The 18,239-nt window shown below is 49.2% G+C and overlaps 4 protein-coding genes across 4 annotated transcripts; 3 read left to right on the top strand and 1 right to left on the bottom strand.

Annotated features, from left to right (window-relative positions):
- Window positions 1–1,691: 1,691 nt before the first annotated feature.
- ATNIH1004_004692 (aminophospholipid-translocating P4-type ATPase DNF3) lies at window positions 1,692–6,662 on the top strand (the record flags this gene model as incomplete). The annotated part of the gene is made up of 1 exon (XM_033569362.1): window positions 1,692–6,662. The coding sequence occupies one exon, from the start codon at window positions 1,692–1,694 to the stop codon at window positions 6,660–6,662; it is 4,971 nt and encodes a 1,656-aa protein (XP_033428168.1).
- Window positions 6,663–8,724: 2,062 nt separating this feature from the next.
- On the top strand, window positions 8,725–10,747 carry ATNIH1004_004691 (putative cytochrome P450; the record flags this gene model as incomplete). Its single annotated transcript, XM_033569361.1, has 10 exons — window positions 8,725–8,730; window positions 8,780–8,890; window positions 8,953–9,334; window positions 9,391–9,474; window positions 9,528–9,624; window positions 9,676–9,805; window positions 9,867–9,983; window positions 10,038–10,203; window positions 10,256–10,514; window positions 10,585–10,747. 10 exons carry the CDS (start codon window positions 8,725–8,727, stop codon window positions 10,745–10,747), a joined length of 1,515 nt encoding a protein of 504 aa, XP_033428167.1.
- Window positions 10,748–14,633: 3,886 nt separating this feature from the next.
- ATNIH1004_004690 (uncharacterized protein) lies at window positions 14,634–16,483 on the top strand (the record flags this gene model as incomplete). Its single annotated transcript, XM_033569360.1, has 2 exons — window positions 14,634–14,941; window positions 15,007–16,483. The coding sequence occupies 2 exons, from the start codon at window positions 14,634–14,636 to the stop codon at window positions 16,481–16,483; spliced, it is 1,785 nt and encodes a 594-aa protein (XP_033428166.1).
- An 899-nt stretch (window positions 16,484–17,382) lies between these two features.
- On the bottom strand, window positions 17,383–18,132 carry ATNIH1004_004689 (phosphatidylglycerophosphatase; the record flags this gene model as incomplete). Its single annotated transcript, XM_033569359.1, has 1 exon — window positions 17,383–18,132. The coding sequence occupies one exon, from the start codon at window positions 18,130–18,132 to the stop codon at window positions 17,383–17,385; it is 750 nt and encodes a 249-aa protein (XP_033428165.1).
- Window positions 18,133–18,239: the final 107 nt, after the last annotated feature.

The following is an 18,239-nucleotide window of genomic DNA, read 5'->3' as shown; positions in this document are numbered from 1 at the left end:
AGAGGATGCTACGGCACCGTTCTCTGTATTTTGACTAGCACTAGCACTAGTATAGGCTTGTCATAATCACGATCACATTATGATTTGCTCAGAGTTCTTGGATTGCCTCCAGAGGACAGGAAAGTCGAGAGAGAAGGGGACGGTCCCTCGTCATTTCGGAAGAGATTGTCGTGGGCCCACGGTCTCACGTGAGGAGAGACATAGGGCCGTTGATCACGCTATTGCTCATCTTCCTCATTGTCACATCGTCGCATCATCAATCAGGCTGGCATCATACTATTTGGGGATTCAACGTGCCCTGCCAAGCCCATGCCGATGACTGGCCCCGCTTACTAGGGTCTTAGTTCGCCCTGCCTTGCCACCAGTGGCATGTCCACAAAGCTGCCAAGTGCGCTGCGAAGAACATGGCGAAGTTGAGATGAAACCGAAAGATTGGATATCCCTAACTATCCAACGGCTATCTTCATTCTCTCCATGTGGAGAAAGGGCTTCATTCTGATTCACGGTTCAAGCGGAGATGGAACCCTTCCACGAAGAAGTCGACCATGGATCTATGCCACCTTCTAGAAGTTGCCACAACCGTGGGTTCTACAGGGGGCGGTGCACGAGGAGAGAACATGACCGACTGTGCAACAAAGACGATGGTGTCGGAGAGGGAATTACATCTGTGGTGAGTACTCGAATACAACCCGAATCTCCAGAACACATGCCACATGCGTCGTCAATAGTGCTGCGGCATACCGCAGTAATTTCGTTAGTCAGTTTAGTCAGCTGTCAATTTGCCCCGTATTCTGTAGTTCAATCCCGATCGTGACACCTTCCAGTCTATGGTTGCATCCATCTTGCGTGGCCTCGCAAGCCACTGACGGACCTGCAACAACCATGGGTGGACACCCGCCAATTTAAGGTGGTCTGTCCGTGGACCCAACCTGTGGGCATTGAGTGACTGAACTCTGAAGCGATTGAACAAAATACAGAATTTGAAAATTCCCTTGACCGGCTTTCGGCCATTCGTTCCCGCTCGTTAACAGCCGTGGCGACTGCTCTATTTTCAGTGTCTTACCGCATTCAGGTGACTCCATCCCCTCCGCGTCAACTTCTCAATCAAACTTTCGCTGCCTTCGTCTTTCTGCCAGTTTTCACCTTCTGTCTTTATTGTGGTCGACATCGGTCGTTTTCTTTTGTGTTCATGGTTTGTTAATTGACTCGACTATTGAATACCCTTCCACATTGTTCATTCAGTTCCTCCTCAGTCATTTCCGATCAGCATCATTCGTTGTTGCCTTAGGATCTCGCTCTCGCTCTCGCTTTCGCTTCGCTATTCGACTGTTCCTGCGTATCCTTTGCTGTGCGCGCATAACCTTTGTTAGTCGCCGATCTCGACGTCGCTGATAACCTATGGATACACTGTGATAGGGTGTTTTAATTTTCCGTGACTTGGGGAGAAAGTATGAGCAGGGCATATTTTCACCCGAACCTTACAACCACCGCTGCTCGATTGCTGTGAGACTTTGAGGATCCACGTTCCGTGAGTTCTGGGGAAGGAATATTTTGGGTACAGAAAAGAGGAAAAAACTGGTGCAGTCACCGATTATTGAGAGTGTCCATTGAATCAACTCATTTTTCACACACAACCTACCCATAGTGGTATTGAAGACCACGAAAGGAAGGAATCGATCGACGGCCTCGCTATGTCCAAACAAGATGCGGGAACAGAGCCAAACCAGGATTCGCAAGAGACTGCGCTACCGGGCAGCAATTCTCTGAATGTGGCGCCTTCGCGACCGTCCATTTCCTCCTCGCGCAGGCTTTCGGGTTCCGGACGAAGGTCGTCTCAACAGCACCATGTTCGATTCTCTTCCGATCTGGAGCGTCCCTCAGTGGAAGAGTCTCGACTGCCTCCCCCCAATCAGCGACACTCCAGGGGCCTATCAATCAATACCAACATTGCACAGCAGGCTTCTTCGACTGATAGGTCTCCAGAACGAAGTGCCATCTCTCCCCTGTCTCCACGCGGTGCTCTCTCGCCTACGTCCCCGCAAAGCCCGGACTCTGGTCGCTCTCGATCTCGAAACCGCGGTTATTCACTCCGACGGTCAATCTTTGCGAAGAACATCCAGTCCCAGTCGGACGCGACATCGCCGGGAGCCATTGAATTGGACCAGGTTGTGACCCCGCAAGCTGAAGGTCCTCAACCTGGAAGCCCCCAGCAAGGGAACGCCCAACAGGGAGATACGGCGAAAAATCTGCGCGCTTCGATTGAAACGGAGAAGAGCCATGTTATCGTCACGCAGACATCGACACCGGAGTCCAACTCGGTAGATGGTACGTCGACGACATACGTCTCTGAGCGATCCGAAGGCTTGAAGGAAGGTAGACACCTTTCTATGTCTTTATCACATAAGCGGTGGCTGAAGAGAAGAGCCACCGTTGCGACAATCGCTGCCCGCTTCGAGACGATACTTGAGGCTATTCGCAAGACCATCCTCCGAATCAAAGAAATCCCGCCCAGCAAAGATGGCCGCCATATCGATCTCGACCCTACTCGAATGGAGACCTTGATCGACGAGAGGACTGGCAAACCGTACGTGGGAAACTGGATTCGGTCTAGTCGATACAGCTTTTGGAGCTTTTTCCCGCGGCAACTGTGGGCGCAGTTTACCAAGCTGGCCAATTTCTATTTCCTCGTCGTGGCAATTTTGCAGATGATTCCCGGTTTGAGTACTACTGGTACATTTACAACGTTAATCCCTCTGTTGATCTTCGTTGGTATTTCCATGGGCAAAGAAGGGTTTGACGACTGGCGCCGGTACCGTTTAGATAAGGAAGAAAATAACCGCTATGCCACTGTGCTCCGCCCGGGTATTGGGCTCATGTCTCAATCTGCTGCGACTGACTGCATGTCGGTGTCGAGCGACAGTCAGAATTGGGAGCTCGTGAAATGGAAAGACATTAAGGTGGGAGACGTGATCAAGCTGGAGCGTGACGAGCCGGTGCCCGCCGATATGGTCTTGCTTCATGCAGATGGACCCAATGGCGTGGCCTATATCGAGACCATGGCCCTGGATGGGGAGACTAATCTCAAAAACAAGCAACCCTGCCAACCCGTGGCTAAGCTATGTGGCTCAGTTGAGGGCATCTGCAGCAGTGCCATTCGCTTTGCTGTGGAAGACCCCAATATCGACCTGTACAAATTCGACGGCAATGCAACGATTGCTGCGAGTGAGAAGCTGCCGTTGACCAACAATGAAATTGTCTATCGTGGAAGCATTCTCCGTAACACCGAGCAGGCCATTGGTATGATTATCTACACCGGTGAAGAGTGTAAAATCCGGATGAACGCGAACAAGAACCCCCGGATCAAGTCCCCCTCGCTCCAAGCCAAGGTTAATCGCGTGGTGGTGCTCATTGTGCTTCTCGTGGTGATCTTAGCGATAGCTTGCACTGTTGCATATAAATACTGGTCCGACGATGTTGAGAGCAATGCATGGTACCTTGCGGAGGCCAACGTGGACTACGGTCCTATCTTTACTTCGTTCCTAATCATGTTCAATACCATGATTCCTATCTCCCTTTACGTTAGTATGGAAATCGTCAAGGTTGCTCAGATGCTTCTGCTCAACTCTGATATCGATATGTATGACCCGGAAACGGACACACCCATCGAGGCACGGACATCTACGATCAATGAAGAGCTGGGACAAGTCAGCTATATCTTTTCCGACAAGACTGGCACTCTCACGAACAACTCGATGCGTTTCCGGAAGATGAGTGTTGCGGGAACCACGTGGTATCATGACTTCGATCTTCGTGAGGAAGCTGCCAAGGAAGGAGACCGGGAAAAACTTATCCACAAGAAACGGAGAGTTAAAGGGAAGAAGGCTATGGCTCGCAAGTCAAATGCCTCGGAAGCGCGATCATTTCTCGCCAGAGCTGGCTCGACTTCAGTCCCAGGAGGAACACAAAAAGCCGGCAACTCGGTGACGAACAATCGCACAACCGATATGGTCAGGTATATCCAGCGCAAGCCTTATACCTTTTTTGCCCGCAAAGCCAAGATGTTTATCTTGTCTATAGCCTTGTGCCACACGTGCATCCCGGAAACTGATGAGCAGGGATACGCTACCTTCCAAGCAGCATCGCCTGATGAACTGGCTTTGGTCATGGCCGCTCAAGAACTGGGATATCTCGTTTGGGACCGGCAGCCGAACACTGTGACAATCCGCACTTATCCAAATGGGTCCGATGAGGGTGCTTGCGACGAGGTCTACGAAGTCATGGATGTGATTGAGTTCTCCAGTGTCCGCAAACGCATGTCCATCGTGGTGCGGATGCCCGACCAGCGTATCTGTCTGCTCTGTAAGGGCGCTGATACCGTCCTAATGCAGCTACTCAGACGGGCGTCTCTTGCACAAGAGAAAGTAGCTGAGATCGAAAGGCGCGCGAGCAAACGCAAAGCTGCTGAAGCAGATCAGGTCATCCGACGCAACAGTGAGTATCAGAGCCGGAAGGAGAGCGGAGTTCGAGCGAGTTTCAGTCGGCCAAGCATGACGCATAGACGTTCGAGTATCTCTGGACACTATATCTCTACCGTAAGAGACAGTCTCGATGTGTGGCTTCGTGACCGGGAGACGGATGGTGGTATTCTCACAAGGGAGAACAATGATGCCGCATATTACAGCCCGCGGCCCTCTGCTCAGTTGGGACGACAGTCCACCACTTTCTCGGATTCGGGAAGCTCAGTAAATGAAGATGACGAGGAGGAGTTGGTGGAAGAGGCTCTGGTGGTCAATGAATCCGCTGTCTTCGAGAGGTGTTTCCAGCATCTCAACGACTTTGCAACTGAAGGATTGCGTACGCTCCTGTATGGTCATCGTTTCCTTGACGAAGCTACGTACAGTACCTGGAAGGCTGCCTATCATGAGGCCTGCACCAGTCTAGTTAATCGACAGGAGAAGATCGAAGAGGTCGGTCAGCAAATTGAAGCAGAGCTCGAGCTGACCGGCGCCACGGCCATTGAGGATAAATTACAGAAAGGCGTTCCTGAGGCCATCGACAAGCTAAGACGGGCCAATATTAGGTTATGGATGCTGACGGGTGACAAAAGAGAGACCGCCATCAATGTCGGCCATTCGTGTCGTCTGGTGAAGGATTATTCGACCCTCGTCATTCTAGACCACGAGACTGGTGAGGTTGAACGGTCGATCATGAGCCTGATGGCGGATATCAGCAAGCGCAGTGTGGCCCATTCAGTGGTGGTAGTTGACGGGCAGACGCTGGCATTGATCGAAGCCGACGAGACCTTGCGCGTCCAATTCTTTACTCTGGCGATTATGGTTGATTCGGTCATCTGCTGCCGTGCCAGCCCCAAACAAAAAGCTTTCCTTGTCAAGTCGATCCGACAACAGGTGAAGGATTCGGTTACGCTTGCGATTGGCGATGGTGCGAACGACATTGCCATGATCCAGGAAGCGCATGTTGGCATCGGTATCACCGGGAAGGAAGGGTTGCAGGCGGCGCGAATTTCTGACTACTCAATTGCCCAGTTCCGGTTCCTACTGAAACTGCTACTCGTCCACGGGAGATGGAATTATATTCGGGCATGCAAGTACACGTTGGGCACATTCTGGAAGGAAATGTTGTTCTACCTGACGCAGGCCCTGTACCAGCGCTGGAACGGCTATACAGGGACCAGTTTGTATGAACAGTGGAGCTTGAGTATGTTCAACACTCTCTTCACATCCCTAGCTGTGATTTTCCTCGGTATTTTCACCAAAGATCTGTCCGCGTCGACACTACTTGCCGTTCCTGAGCTGTATACCAAGGGCCAGCAACATGGCGGGTTCAACATCCGGTTGTATCTGGGCTGGACGTTTATGGCTACCTGCGAGGCCATGGCTGTTTATTTCATCATGTTCGGGCTTTTCGGAAACGTGCTGTTCACCCATACCGGCAGTGATATCTTTTCCGCTGGGATGCTCACTTATTCAGCGTGCGTCATCATCATCAACGCCAAGCTACAGGCACTGGAGGTGCACAACAAAACGTATCTCTCGCTCGTAGTAATCGTCATCTCCGTGGGGGGCTGGTTTTGCTGGAACCTGATCCTATCTCGCCAGTACAACATGAAATCCGGTGACAGTATCTATCACGTACCCGGCAACTTCATCTTCCAGTCCGGCCGCGACCTAGCTTTCTGGGCTGTGTTGCTCCTCACTGTCGTTTCTGTCGTGGTATTCGAGATGACCGTCAGCGCTGTCCGAGCCCTGTTTTTCCCTACAGACGTGGACGTCTTCCAGGAATACGAGCAGGACTTAGAAATTCGGAAGCGATTCGAAGAGGCGGCTGCTTCGGAGCTGCAGCAAGGCTGGGATCATGGTAAGAAGAAGTCCAGCTTCGAGCTAGCTCGCGAGGCCGCCGAGATGGAGGCCCGCGAGCAGCAGGTGCAGGAACTTCTTGCCCGGCCAAGAGTCATGACCAAGACAGTATCTGGTCAAGTGCATATGGAGGAGGTCAGCGACCTAGAGGGACCCGTCCACCAGGATGTGGGCGGCTCGGGGGTGGTTGGAGACGAGGTGATGAATGCGCCACGAAGATCAGTTGAGATTCACGAGCTATTTACGAAGGGATTCGGGTCCATCCGCAAGGGGCATCTGAAGTGATCATTCTTTTTTTTTTTTTTTTCCTGCCTTATTGACTTTTTCAGCATGATGGCGTTGGCAAATGGATACCCGGAAGTCACTCATTTTGTATCGTTGTTGCTGCTGTGTGTATGTACATTGGTATACCATGCAAATATTGCCGAAGCATTCGATTGTATAAAAGAAATCCATGCCCAAATAAGCTTACTGGTAGACGACGTTGCTGGATCATTTGGATTCAGTCAGCACATGGCCTGATGATCTCTCCACGTGCCACTGTCCTCCAAACTTAAAACATAATAATACAATGCACGAAGGTATCTACATATAATCCACAAACACGAGCAACGGTCTCGTAAACGGGGTGACTCACCCATTGGGGATTCATTCCGTACCTTTGTTCCTACTACACTACCATCTGCAGATGACATGTTAAGTATCCTAACTGCCCTTTAACAATCGTTCTCATCCGGTGTGCCTGACTCACACATAGATAAGGCGTCCTACTCATCATGAAACAGAAATCTGGTTCAACGGTGGAGGCTTAGAGGAAGATACTCCGCCTCATTTCCAGCTGATCACCATACAAACCACAAAGCTTGTCTCAATCAGCGTAAACATGATTCTGAAAACAAAACACGATGAGCTGTCAGCTCCGATCTTCTTATTCAGTCAGGGCAAGGGAAGACTAAAAGAGAGAACACCATGTGTCCTGGAATAACAGCATTGACGCTGGAGCATTCTTTCTGGATGAATTCAGCCTCCACATACTCTTGGATGTTCCTCGCGCAAAGAACTAACTACATAACTACATTCTATCGGCAAATCCAAGTCGTACTTTGTAAGATAACATGACACTACTTCGCCGGGCAATTGTTGGATACAGAAAAACTCCACCAATGACGACTAACCGGTGGTCGATTTATTCCCGACCCCAGCATGCACGTTCCCGGTGGCGTTGCAGTTCACGATTATTATTCTTGAGATTGTTTACTCGTTTTCTCCCTTGCTTACAAGAAGTATCTCACGTTAGGCGTTAAATGCCTGTTAGCTGTGCCTTACATTCCAGTTCTCAGGTTGGTCAGCTTATCTTTGGCATTTTTCCCAAAAGATAGGCCATTCAACGGACGCCACTGATAGCTTTTTTTTTTTTTTTAATCTAGCAGACGCTCGCAGGCCATGCGCCTACTCCAGGATACTTTTTCTGTTACGATGGCCTCCATGTCATCTCAGTAAATGTGAAGAATGATTCGAGCCTCCAGGATTAGTGAGAAATCGGTAAACAAGCTGTTGCTTTTACCCCCACTACATCCTTCAAAATACGGCCTACCATTGAAGATTATGATTATCTGCACTGCGGCGCAGGTCCAACTGAGCCATTGTTTTTGGAGGCTCTTACTGGTCGTCTGGCCCAGATGCATGAATCACCACAACAACGCCATTATTTCAGCTGTTGAATCAGATGGTCTGAATCAAGAGCGGCCCTTCAGCCACCACACTTATCGCGATGCCCGAGTCTACTTTGGGCCTATCAAATGCGGGTGAATATCGATTCGGTTTGTGGAGCGCTACCCTGCCTCACATCAATTGAGTCAGTCCATCATGATGTGGGCAGCGCCAGTTCTACTACGACCACCGTATGGCAACGAATCACCTTATTTCTGAGACTGGAATATTGAATCGAGAACTTGACGCCATGACAGATTGTGCTATTGGTAGTGTAGTGCCAACGCACTAGTCCAGTTCACAGCCATACACATGACGTGCAGAACAGTACAGATAGATTACGATCACGAAGATGACAGCATCAGATATCCTAGAAGGCAGCCCAGGATGGGATACCCTTCAACAATGGCTTGTTGTACTCATCTTGTACTATCTAGGCGACCACACCCGGCCCGGTACCGCTGCTCTTGTCTGTTGGTGGTGGGCAGAAGAGGATAATATCAGCCTTAGGCCGCCCCATTGATGCTGTCGATGAGTGTATAAATATCGTGAAGCTGCAGCAGCTGAACATGACCAAACAAGTTATCCTTTCGTTTAGCAGTTAGAGAGTTTTTGTCAACTAGGGCTGCTCTACAAGATGCCAGTTAGTCAATCACCCGTTCCTACAACTGATGATACTAAAACCATGCTAGATCGACCCCACTAGCCTGATCTATAGTGCCTTGACGGCCGTCCTAAACTACTTTGCTGCGTGGGTATACCTGTTCGCGGGGCCGAGCATTATCCAGGGAGGATTTGAAAAGGTTCGACATCAACTATGTATCTTTCTTGCCCTCCGAGTGAGCTAATCAAATCAACTCAACAGGCAAAGGGTCAACCATTTGAGGTCTTCGCACCCGATAGTAGATATGTGTTTGTCTCATCAGCCAAGCATATCAAGGAGGTTGATAGCGCCCCTGACACGGTGCTTTCCCTCCATGCCGCATCTGACCAGGTCAGCCTTTTCTTGCCTTGGTTTGGGGCCAATGTTGTAGATATGTCCATTTCTGACACCGAGCAGATGCTCCAAGCTAAATACACTATGCATGGGTTCAAATGGTTCGATCACAGGGGAACCAAGGGAATTGGGTATGTACGTGCTGTACGCACTCTGTTGACACGCAACCTGCCCCAGATCCTGCCAGATCTAAGGGTTCTTCTTCGAAATCGCTTTACAGAGATGCGTAAGGAGCATCCAATTGTGGATGGTATGAGCTCTTGTTTCGATTTGAAAATCAGCTGTCCTAAATATTGACGACACCAGGAAACTGCCAGTCCCCGGTGTATGAGATGATTCTCAAATTGGTGGTCTTAGCCAATGCAGACTCAATTTTCAGTTCAGAACTTAGTGGGTTACTATTTTCCTTGAGCATCTCCGACAATAACTTATCCCATTATCAGGCAAAAATGAAGCTTTCATGACATCGGCGTTGGCATATATCGAAGAGACCATGATGAGTGCTGAAATAATCCGATTGATGCCTCACGTTTTAGCCCCGTGAGTTTAAACCTCCCCAAGGGCAAGGAAGAAACTAACAAAGATCTCCAGAGTTGTTGGTCGACTGATTTCTGGACGACTACACTCTCACCAGATCGTGTTTAACACATTGCTTCCCATTGTTGAACAACGGTGCCAGGAGAGAGAGATGGCAAAGTTGGGCCATGCGGTCCCGCAACATGTAACTATAACCCCTTTCTCCCTGGCCTTCATACATGTCCTCTGACTTACCATGTTAAAAGATGGATTGTATCCAGTGGATTCTAGAGAGTTCACCACGGAAGCAACCCTGCTCAGCGGAACATGTCGTTCATGAATTGATGGCTATCTGGTTCGGTTCTGTCCACGCATTGTCGACGGTTCGTGTCCCATGCGTCAATGATATGTCGACTAAGGGCTGACTCTATCTACAGACGATCACCTTTGCCATTCACGATCTCTGCCTCCACCCCGAATATATCGATCCCCTCCGCAACGAGATCGAAACCCAGTACGATGAGTTCGAGCGCACGGGCCAGGGTCTCCCCCTGCTCGATAGTTTTATTAAAGAGTCAGCTCGCCTGACCCCGGTCGAGTCCAGTAAGAGCTCTCCCATTTCGAACAGTTTACCAGTTCCTCTGACCAGATATAGTGAGCACCCGTCGTTATGTCCTACAACCCTTCAGCCTTTCCAACGGCGCCAAATTATCCGTCGGTGATTGGGTCTGCACCCCTGTCCGTTCCCTGATGCAACATCCAGACAATTACCCCGAGCCCCTCACTTTCAACGGGTTCCGGTTCGTGGATCCCCATATCCTTCCTGGGCGCTTCCACCCTCTCCAACCCAAGCCATCCAGGCTCACCGATGTGGATAATACCTGGCATGTGTGGGGGACAAATCGACTGGCGTGGTACGTGGCATATTCTCTACTCCGCGATCTGATTCATTGGATGAACAGTAGCTAACCCCTCACTCTCCAGTCCTGGTCGATTTTACGCTGCAGCAGTCATAAAGGTACTTCTCAGCCAGATCATTCGGGACTATGATTGCCAGTTGGTGGATCCCGATGCCCGACGCTGGTTTTCTTGGAGGTCCAGCATGTTACCGAGTAAGACTAGCATGGTGGTGTTCACCCCACGCTAATACCGTTCTATTTTTTTTTTTTTTTTTTACTTGGCTAGTTTCTTTGCGTATATACTTTGGAAAGAGTATGGATATTCTCGGTTAGTGTATATTATGAGTATGGAGTATGGATAATAATGATGCTTAAAGCCAATATTGGTGTATGGTCTAGTACTCCGTGCAGTCGGTTCGAAATGCAACATGTATCGGCAATCCAGCGAATCAGTAGTAAAACAGTCGGACGAAATATATCTTTTCCTTAGCAGGAGCATTCATAGGACATATTTCGCAAGAATCCTCAACCGACCTACTATTCGCTACATATATTGGATGCACCTAAGAAATCAAGGCACTGCAATTTGTCTGTATCTAATATGCATAGAATAATAAGATCTACAGAACAAGGTATCCACTTCCTGCAAACCATCCCAACAAACCACGTTCACCATCCGAACCCACCGTTCAAAATACCTGCCGAGGTGGGCCCGTTGAAGTTGAGTCTCACGAAGGAGCCGGTTACAGCAACCAGGCAGTAACAACGATGGAGCAACATGGATGAATGAATGAATGAATCACTTAACTATCTCCCGAATTCTGTAGAAGTTTTCCGGGGAGGATTTGAGATAAATATAGAATAGAGTAACTAGTGCTGATCGTATCGTGTGCATATACGAACACATGATTCTATACGAGCAAACACTACCGTAGGCAGACGTCGATACTCAAAGCAGTGAGGGGATAGGATACACAATAGTCATGTATGGTTAGCCTGTCAATGTCAGTTTGGTCTTGCTACTACTCACGCTACTATATCAATGAGAATCTAGAGTAGTCCTATCGTTGTGGTATTGTATATGCATACAGAGCAGAGTTTAGATTAAATTAACATACTTATATAGTTAACAGATAAAAATAGATATCCGTCTCAACACGAGAAGGTTCGTCGAGCACGGCGCTTAACTAGCTCGATCAGTGGTAAACAGGACAGAAGGCTGACCTGGAATCACTCTGAAGTATTCTGTACGCCCTTTATGTATCTATACGGACGATGGAGTATAAATAGGTACAGCTCAGGGACCGAATCAAAGGTTGCTACAGATCCTCGCCGGTTGAGTCCCCGTTGGGTTAGCCTGGATCGTAAGTTTGGCGCTAGTTGAGTTGTTCTCTTTCTGCCGGTAGGACAGACCAATGGGAGGCTAGTATTTGGTGCACAGATCATCTGTGGGGCGTTCCTTCCTTACTGTACTCTGTACAGTGTACAGTCTGTACGGAGTACTCTATGAGAGAGAGGTACTAGTACTTCGGAGTACATTGGTATTAAGTCAAAGTGCAAGGGCGTATAAATAGAGTCACAAGTGATGATATGCAAGTAGAGTAGGTATACCGTGTATGTATTCTGTGTACGTATAGAGAGTACGAAGGTTATCAGTACACGAGGACTGATTAGGCCCTGTCATGTTTACCCATCCAATCAGCAGGCGCATGGTGGGACGGGAAAGGGCGGGTACCTGGATCGAATCACCAAACCGGCTGGGCCAGACAAGCCAAAGCCTGAGACTGGTCGCGGATGGAACGAAGTCTGGAAACTGCACCACCTACTTTACTTATTAATAGAAAGTCCTTGCTGATGTTCTCGGCAAATCCTTACCACTCCATACTCCCTAGTTATGTACTCCATAAATGATAAGAAGCCTGTTCCTTGCTGGCTTGCTCGTCTGGATGCATGTCACTACGGGCGAATTGACTTTCCATGTCCCTTGGGTCCTTTCCGCCGGTAGTACGTTTAGTATCGGTTAAGCATCACACCGTACACCATAAATGAACTCTGAAACAATCGAACGTCGGGGGCCCTAAGTAGGACCTTGAGTAAAACCACCTCAGTCGCAGGCGTGGGTTTGTTCTCTCTTGGCTTCCTGCTAGTAGCCTCTCCTTTCCCCTTAGTCGTGGACCGGGGTCGGCCTTCCGTAGTCCGTAAGCAGAGCAGAGCCCCTAGGAGCCTATGAGTAGAGTCTAGTCAATTGCCATTGAGGGACCCTGGTCAAGTACCGCAACTTGGCAAAAGTGAGGTGGTCTATCCTAGTGGAGAAAACCCTTTCCTTCCCTCTGCGTCTCGGATTCAGTAACGTTATCACCTGCGACAGGAGGCTGGTGGGAGGTGGCTTTTTTGTTTTGTTTGGTTTTTTTTATTTTTTTATTTTTTTTATTTTTTTTTTGAGTTCGTTACCTTTTCTGTTGGGACGAACGGCCCAGGTCTTCTTTCTTTACCTTTTCTGTTTTATTTGGTTCCATCGTTCCGGTTACAGTGGATTCGACCTCGCCGAGGTACGGAGTTGGTACGCATATGGAGTATGTACTTAACGTGCTCACTCGTAGGTACCTACTTCAGTAGGACCTAGTTATTCCCCGAAGAAAACTATTTATGGCCAGGATGGATGGATGTTCTCTCCGTGATTCCCGTTGACGAGCAATGGGTGTTACCCTGTTATCCATACTATTGCTGGATAACCCGCAATAGTTAGGAAGTTAGTTAGTAGTACTCCGTAGAAAGCTAGTCAGGTCCATCCACATCCAGATACGCTGAGGCTGGCGCGAAAAAGAGACGAGCGATTAGTCTGTGCTGGCGGCCAGACCAGGTTAGGTGCAAGGCTAGAGTGATATGCTCTGTACCAGGTACCTAGTCTGTACCCCTAAGAGCACTTTGCATATTCGGCCTTACGATCATTGGACAGTCTGTCCTAAACCGCATTGGGCAGCAGAGGGAGATGTGCGTGGATGATGCAGGGGCCAAATCCAGGAGATGGTGTGAGAGGTGGTGGTCGTATGTTCGCTTTGCTTTTTCTTTCTTTCGATTTTCTTTGTTTTATTTATTTTTTGGTTCAAACATAAAACCTCTTGGATATCGAGAATGCAAATGGAATGGATTATTTGTCGATACTATTACTCTATGATTATTCTAGAAGAATTCCTACCTGACAGCCAGTGTTTTTTATTTTCTGTATTTCTCCAATTTTTACTTATTAATGGGAGGGGGAATGAGGAATTTTGGCCAGGCAACGAATAGAAAAAGAAAGCCCCACTCCTCTGGTGCCAAAACAGCCACCCCAACCATACTCCCGCTAGTCCTGATCGAGGCGCCCCATCTCCTGACCTGAGTCTCTATGTGCCTCGCTCTCTCACCGTGACCGGCCTCCACTCGTTTGTTTCCTCGTTCTCTTCTCTCTCGTCCTCTCTTCTTCCTCTCTTCCTTCCCTTCCTCTCCTCCCCTCTCTTCTTTCCTCCTCCCCCATCGACCGTCTTTTCTTTTCTTTCCTTTCCTTTCCTTTACATTCACTCTTTTTTTCCTGTTCATTTCTTCCATTCGCTCGTTTTTCATTCCTCACCCCAGTCGATCGTTCCACTCCTTCACGATCGACCTCTCCCTTGCTCAGTATCTCTCGCTTCTCCAGCTTCCCTCTGGACGGTGATCACTCATTTGTCATCCTCACAATATCAGCCCGATATTAATTGATGCCAATTGACTTCCCTCACCAGCCTCCTCAGTTGCGACGATTCTGACTTCCTTTCACCTTGCAAAGCTGCCTAGGCCGGCTTATTGTTCTTTTTTTCTCCCAAGATTCCTTTCATTGACGCTTCTGCGACGCGATCACCTCCGCTTAAGCTAGTGAGTGGTCTGGCAATTTTTCCAGCCCACTTCCGCTTCACTTTCTGCCTAAGCGCTTCCACTCGTTTGAAATATTTACTCTGGCGCTTGACGCTGCTACAGAGGAATCAGACATCCCATTTGACTGTCGACCGGATCGTCACATTGTCCTCCTCCCTTTGATTTCTTCGAATCACCTTACATCACTCGGTCGAATCTCGTCTCCTACCTTGTTCCCATTTTATCTTCGGTCAATCCCTGCAAACCATGTCTTCGACAGACGCTCCTGACCCGTCGGCTACGCCGACAATCCATTCCCCTTCGTCCGCCGACTCGACTCCCTCCCCGACCGTCTCGAGCACCACTACGGCTTCGGCCAATCGGCGTCCTCATCGGAAGAGCACTTTGACTCAACAACAAAAGAATAACAAGCGTCAACGTGCTACCCAAGACCAGTTGGTCACGCTCGAACTGGAGTTCAATACGAACCCTACCCCCACAGCCGCCACGCGGGAAAGAATCGCCCAGGAGATCAATATGACTGAACGGTCCGTTCAGATCTGGTTCCAAAACAGGTGTGTCTTACTGGATCTTATTCACGCAAACCGCTGGATGTATCGTGTCGCTAACTGCAGGTCAGGCGGGCCAAGATCAAAATGCTTGCGAAAAAGAGCATTGAAACCGGCGAAGGCTGCGATTCGATCCCGGAATCCATGCGCCAGTATTTGGCCATGCAATTTGACCCTAGCAAGCCAGGCTCACGGGATCCATTTGGCCGCACAGGAGGGTATGGAGCCGGCGGCGGATTCCCGAACGAAGCTACCCCCTCTGGCAAGGTGGTCATTCATCATTTCACTTGTCGATCCTTGACAATCGGTAGCTGGCGGCGCATCGGACAGAATGCCATGGACCTGGTGGTTTTTTACTCCCCGGAGAAGGCATGCATGACTTATTACATCAATAATGACTCTGCCGGATACAAGATTGAATACCCCTTTTCCTATATCAAGAACATTACTTTGGAGTCTGGGGAACATCAGTCTAATGGTGTTCCTCCTAGGCCCGGTGGCCTCGTTGTCGAGTTGAATCGCCCACCACTCTTCTACATGGATTCCTCTAACTCCGGGGGTTTCTATCAATGTGGCGATTTCACCGAGGATCAGCAAGCTAGTCAGCTTATGGTCCATCACCTCGGGGGTCATCCGAAAGTTCTCAGTGTTCAACTCGCTAAGCTGGTGTCGTTGGAGTCCTTCCAAAACCGCTTGGCCTACGGCAACTTCGCAATGAGTGCACCAGTATCCCCTGCCTTCATTCAGCGCCCCGCTTCGCAACCAAACCAGTTCGCCCCCGCCCTCATGGGCGTGTTCCCAGATCGCTCTCACCTAACTGTCCCAACTGCTGCTCGAGGTCACAAGCGACAGAGGAGCCGCTCTGTTCCCGTGGCTGTCGACTTTTCGGCCATGCAAGTCCCTCTCTCTTACAACATGCCACAGACGCCGGCACCATTTCACCATACCGACTCGAGCATCTACGCTCCAGTTCCCCAGCCAGCTCATCCCTTGGCTATGAATCTCCGTATTGATACCTCTGCTGCCTACGGGTTCGACCCGCGGGGCCATCCCATGTCGGCCACGACAACAGCCTCCCCATCCGATTTCGCCAGCCCCTCGATCTTCACCACCAGCCACGGCGAAACCACCCCCGTCGCCTCGAGCATGGGAACGCCGTTCAATATGTCATTTGTTTCCCCGCAAGTGGACACCTCAAATCTGGCGACGCAATCAGCTTCGCCGTACTCTACCGTCAGCCATGCGGATCCCATGATCGCAGACCATTCCCCCCCTTTGTCGAATGTGGCACACACATCCCAGGAAATGTATACTCTGAGAAGCGACAATCATTCTAACTTTGCCGACGAGGGCATGTCAATGAATGGAATGTATCCTAAGCATAATATAAACTTCACCTTGCAAACCTCCATGGGACTGAACAGCAATACTTTTGAATTGCCTGTGCAGGGATTGCGTACCCATGCATCGCCAGGTGTTCAGGGCGATTATCACAGTATGACCTCTATGGAGAATGTTGACCCTAACTCTATGGCCCCCGGATCGTGAACATCAACCCTCGGGTTTCCTCATGCCGTTCAGTATGAGTGGCTCTTCATTATTCATATCCTTCTTTTATTGCCATCTATCCGAAATTATAAATGGCAGCTTGTGGCATTCCATGCCTAGGCCTTCCTCTTTTTCCAGTGACCAGATATCACCAATTTCTCAGGAGCAATGGCTCTCCTTACCATTTCTCATAAGCATCCCTTTTGTGGGGTTAGCTAACCGGAGGCTACTTCGTGCCTCACCTGTTGACGATGAAGAGGACATATTCTTTTTTTTTTTTTTTTTTTTTTTTTTTTTTTTTTTTTTTTTCCCCCTTTTTTTTTTTTTAAATTTTTTTTTTTTTTTTTTTTTTTTTTTTTTTTTTTTTTTCTGTATTAATACTCTTCTGTTGGGCTGGTCCTTGAGCGTTTTTCCCACCTCTTCCGCCCAGCTGGGTGCCTTATCACTATTCTTCGATTCACCCCTTGACCTTTTTTATCTTTTACTTTTCTTATATACTGGTCGGGGCCTTTAACGTGGTTATGCCAGAAAGCCAGCAGATGGCGAGATTCGTTTGACTTTCATGGTTATTTGGGTCGGCGGGTTAGGAATTGTTTGCATATTCCCTTTGTGATGGACAATTTGATTGAAGTTTTGTGTCCTGGCTCTGGTTTTACAGTCCTTGATTGATGCATTCGCCGTCTTCTGTGGTGCTACCATGGAAGATGCGACGTGATGTTCGCGAAGCTGAGACATTCTTCGCGATAATTAACGTATAGGAGCAATCCAGAATCATGATCCATCTTCCTTGTCTTCTAATTCGTAGAATGGTTCTATACGCTGCAATAGACTGTCAGACGCTCAGCTCTATTATACATGGGTATCAGAAATCTAAATAATATACAACAGCAATGCCGCTTTCAATGCCTCCAGCCCGGTGGTGCTGGAGCTTTAAGTCCCTTCGATTCCCGTAGATATTGTTCCACCCACACCTCCATCTTCTCGAGGACATTCATATCCGGTCTTCCTTTCCTCGGATCAACCCCTTCAGCGATCCCATCCCGACACCAAACGCTCCACGACCCCATCCTCGCCGCCATCAGCACATCCGTACCCAGTCTGTCGCCCACGACCGCAATCTCATCCGCACGCGTCACCACCCCTCTCTCACGGAACCATTGCAACACTTCCGCGCCACAAAACGGTTTCTTCTCACTGCCGTCGGGCAACCGAAACACCGGAATCCGCAACCCCGACAGTTGTTTCTCTAGCTCCTCCACCTCAGTATCATAGCGCACATGCGAACCTGCCCGGTTCGACACGATCAGTATAGAATCCGGATACTGCTCCCGATTGAACAGCGAGGTTTGCGACGTGCGCAGCGCGTGCAGTTTCTCCAGGATCTGCGGCGGGAAGATGGTGGTTTTGGGCGCGCAGAGGGTGTTATCTTTGTCGAGGACGAGGGCACGGATTATCGGGGAGGTTGAGTTAGATGTTGAATCGTTATTCTTTCCACCTTGTTGATTGCTGCTGTAGAGACTCGGCCCTAGTTGTTCCGGGATGTGAGTAAATGTCGGGATGGTGAGATGAGGGAGAAATTGAGCGGGGTTTCTGAGTAAGGTTTGCACGGCTAGATTGAAGGCACGGAGGTTACTATTTGGTGGATTCATTTTATTTAACGGGGCAGATATAGCAATACTAAGGTAAGGTAAGTTGTAGATACTCGTCAAAACCTGAAGTCGGTCGTGCCGGGCGGACAGAAGAGCCGCAAAACTCT

Source organism: Aspergillus tanneri (assembly GCF_003426965.1).
Source record: "Aspergillus tanneri strain NIH1004 chromosome Unknown AapTan_3_pilon_pilon_pilon, whole genome shotgun sequence".
Lineage (NCBI taxonomy): Eukaryota > Fungi > Ascomycota > Eurotiomycetes > Eurotiales > Aspergillaceae > Aspergillus > Aspergillus tanneri.
Note: the sequence above shows the minus strand (reverse complement) of the source record. Positions and strands in the feature narration are given on the sequence as shown.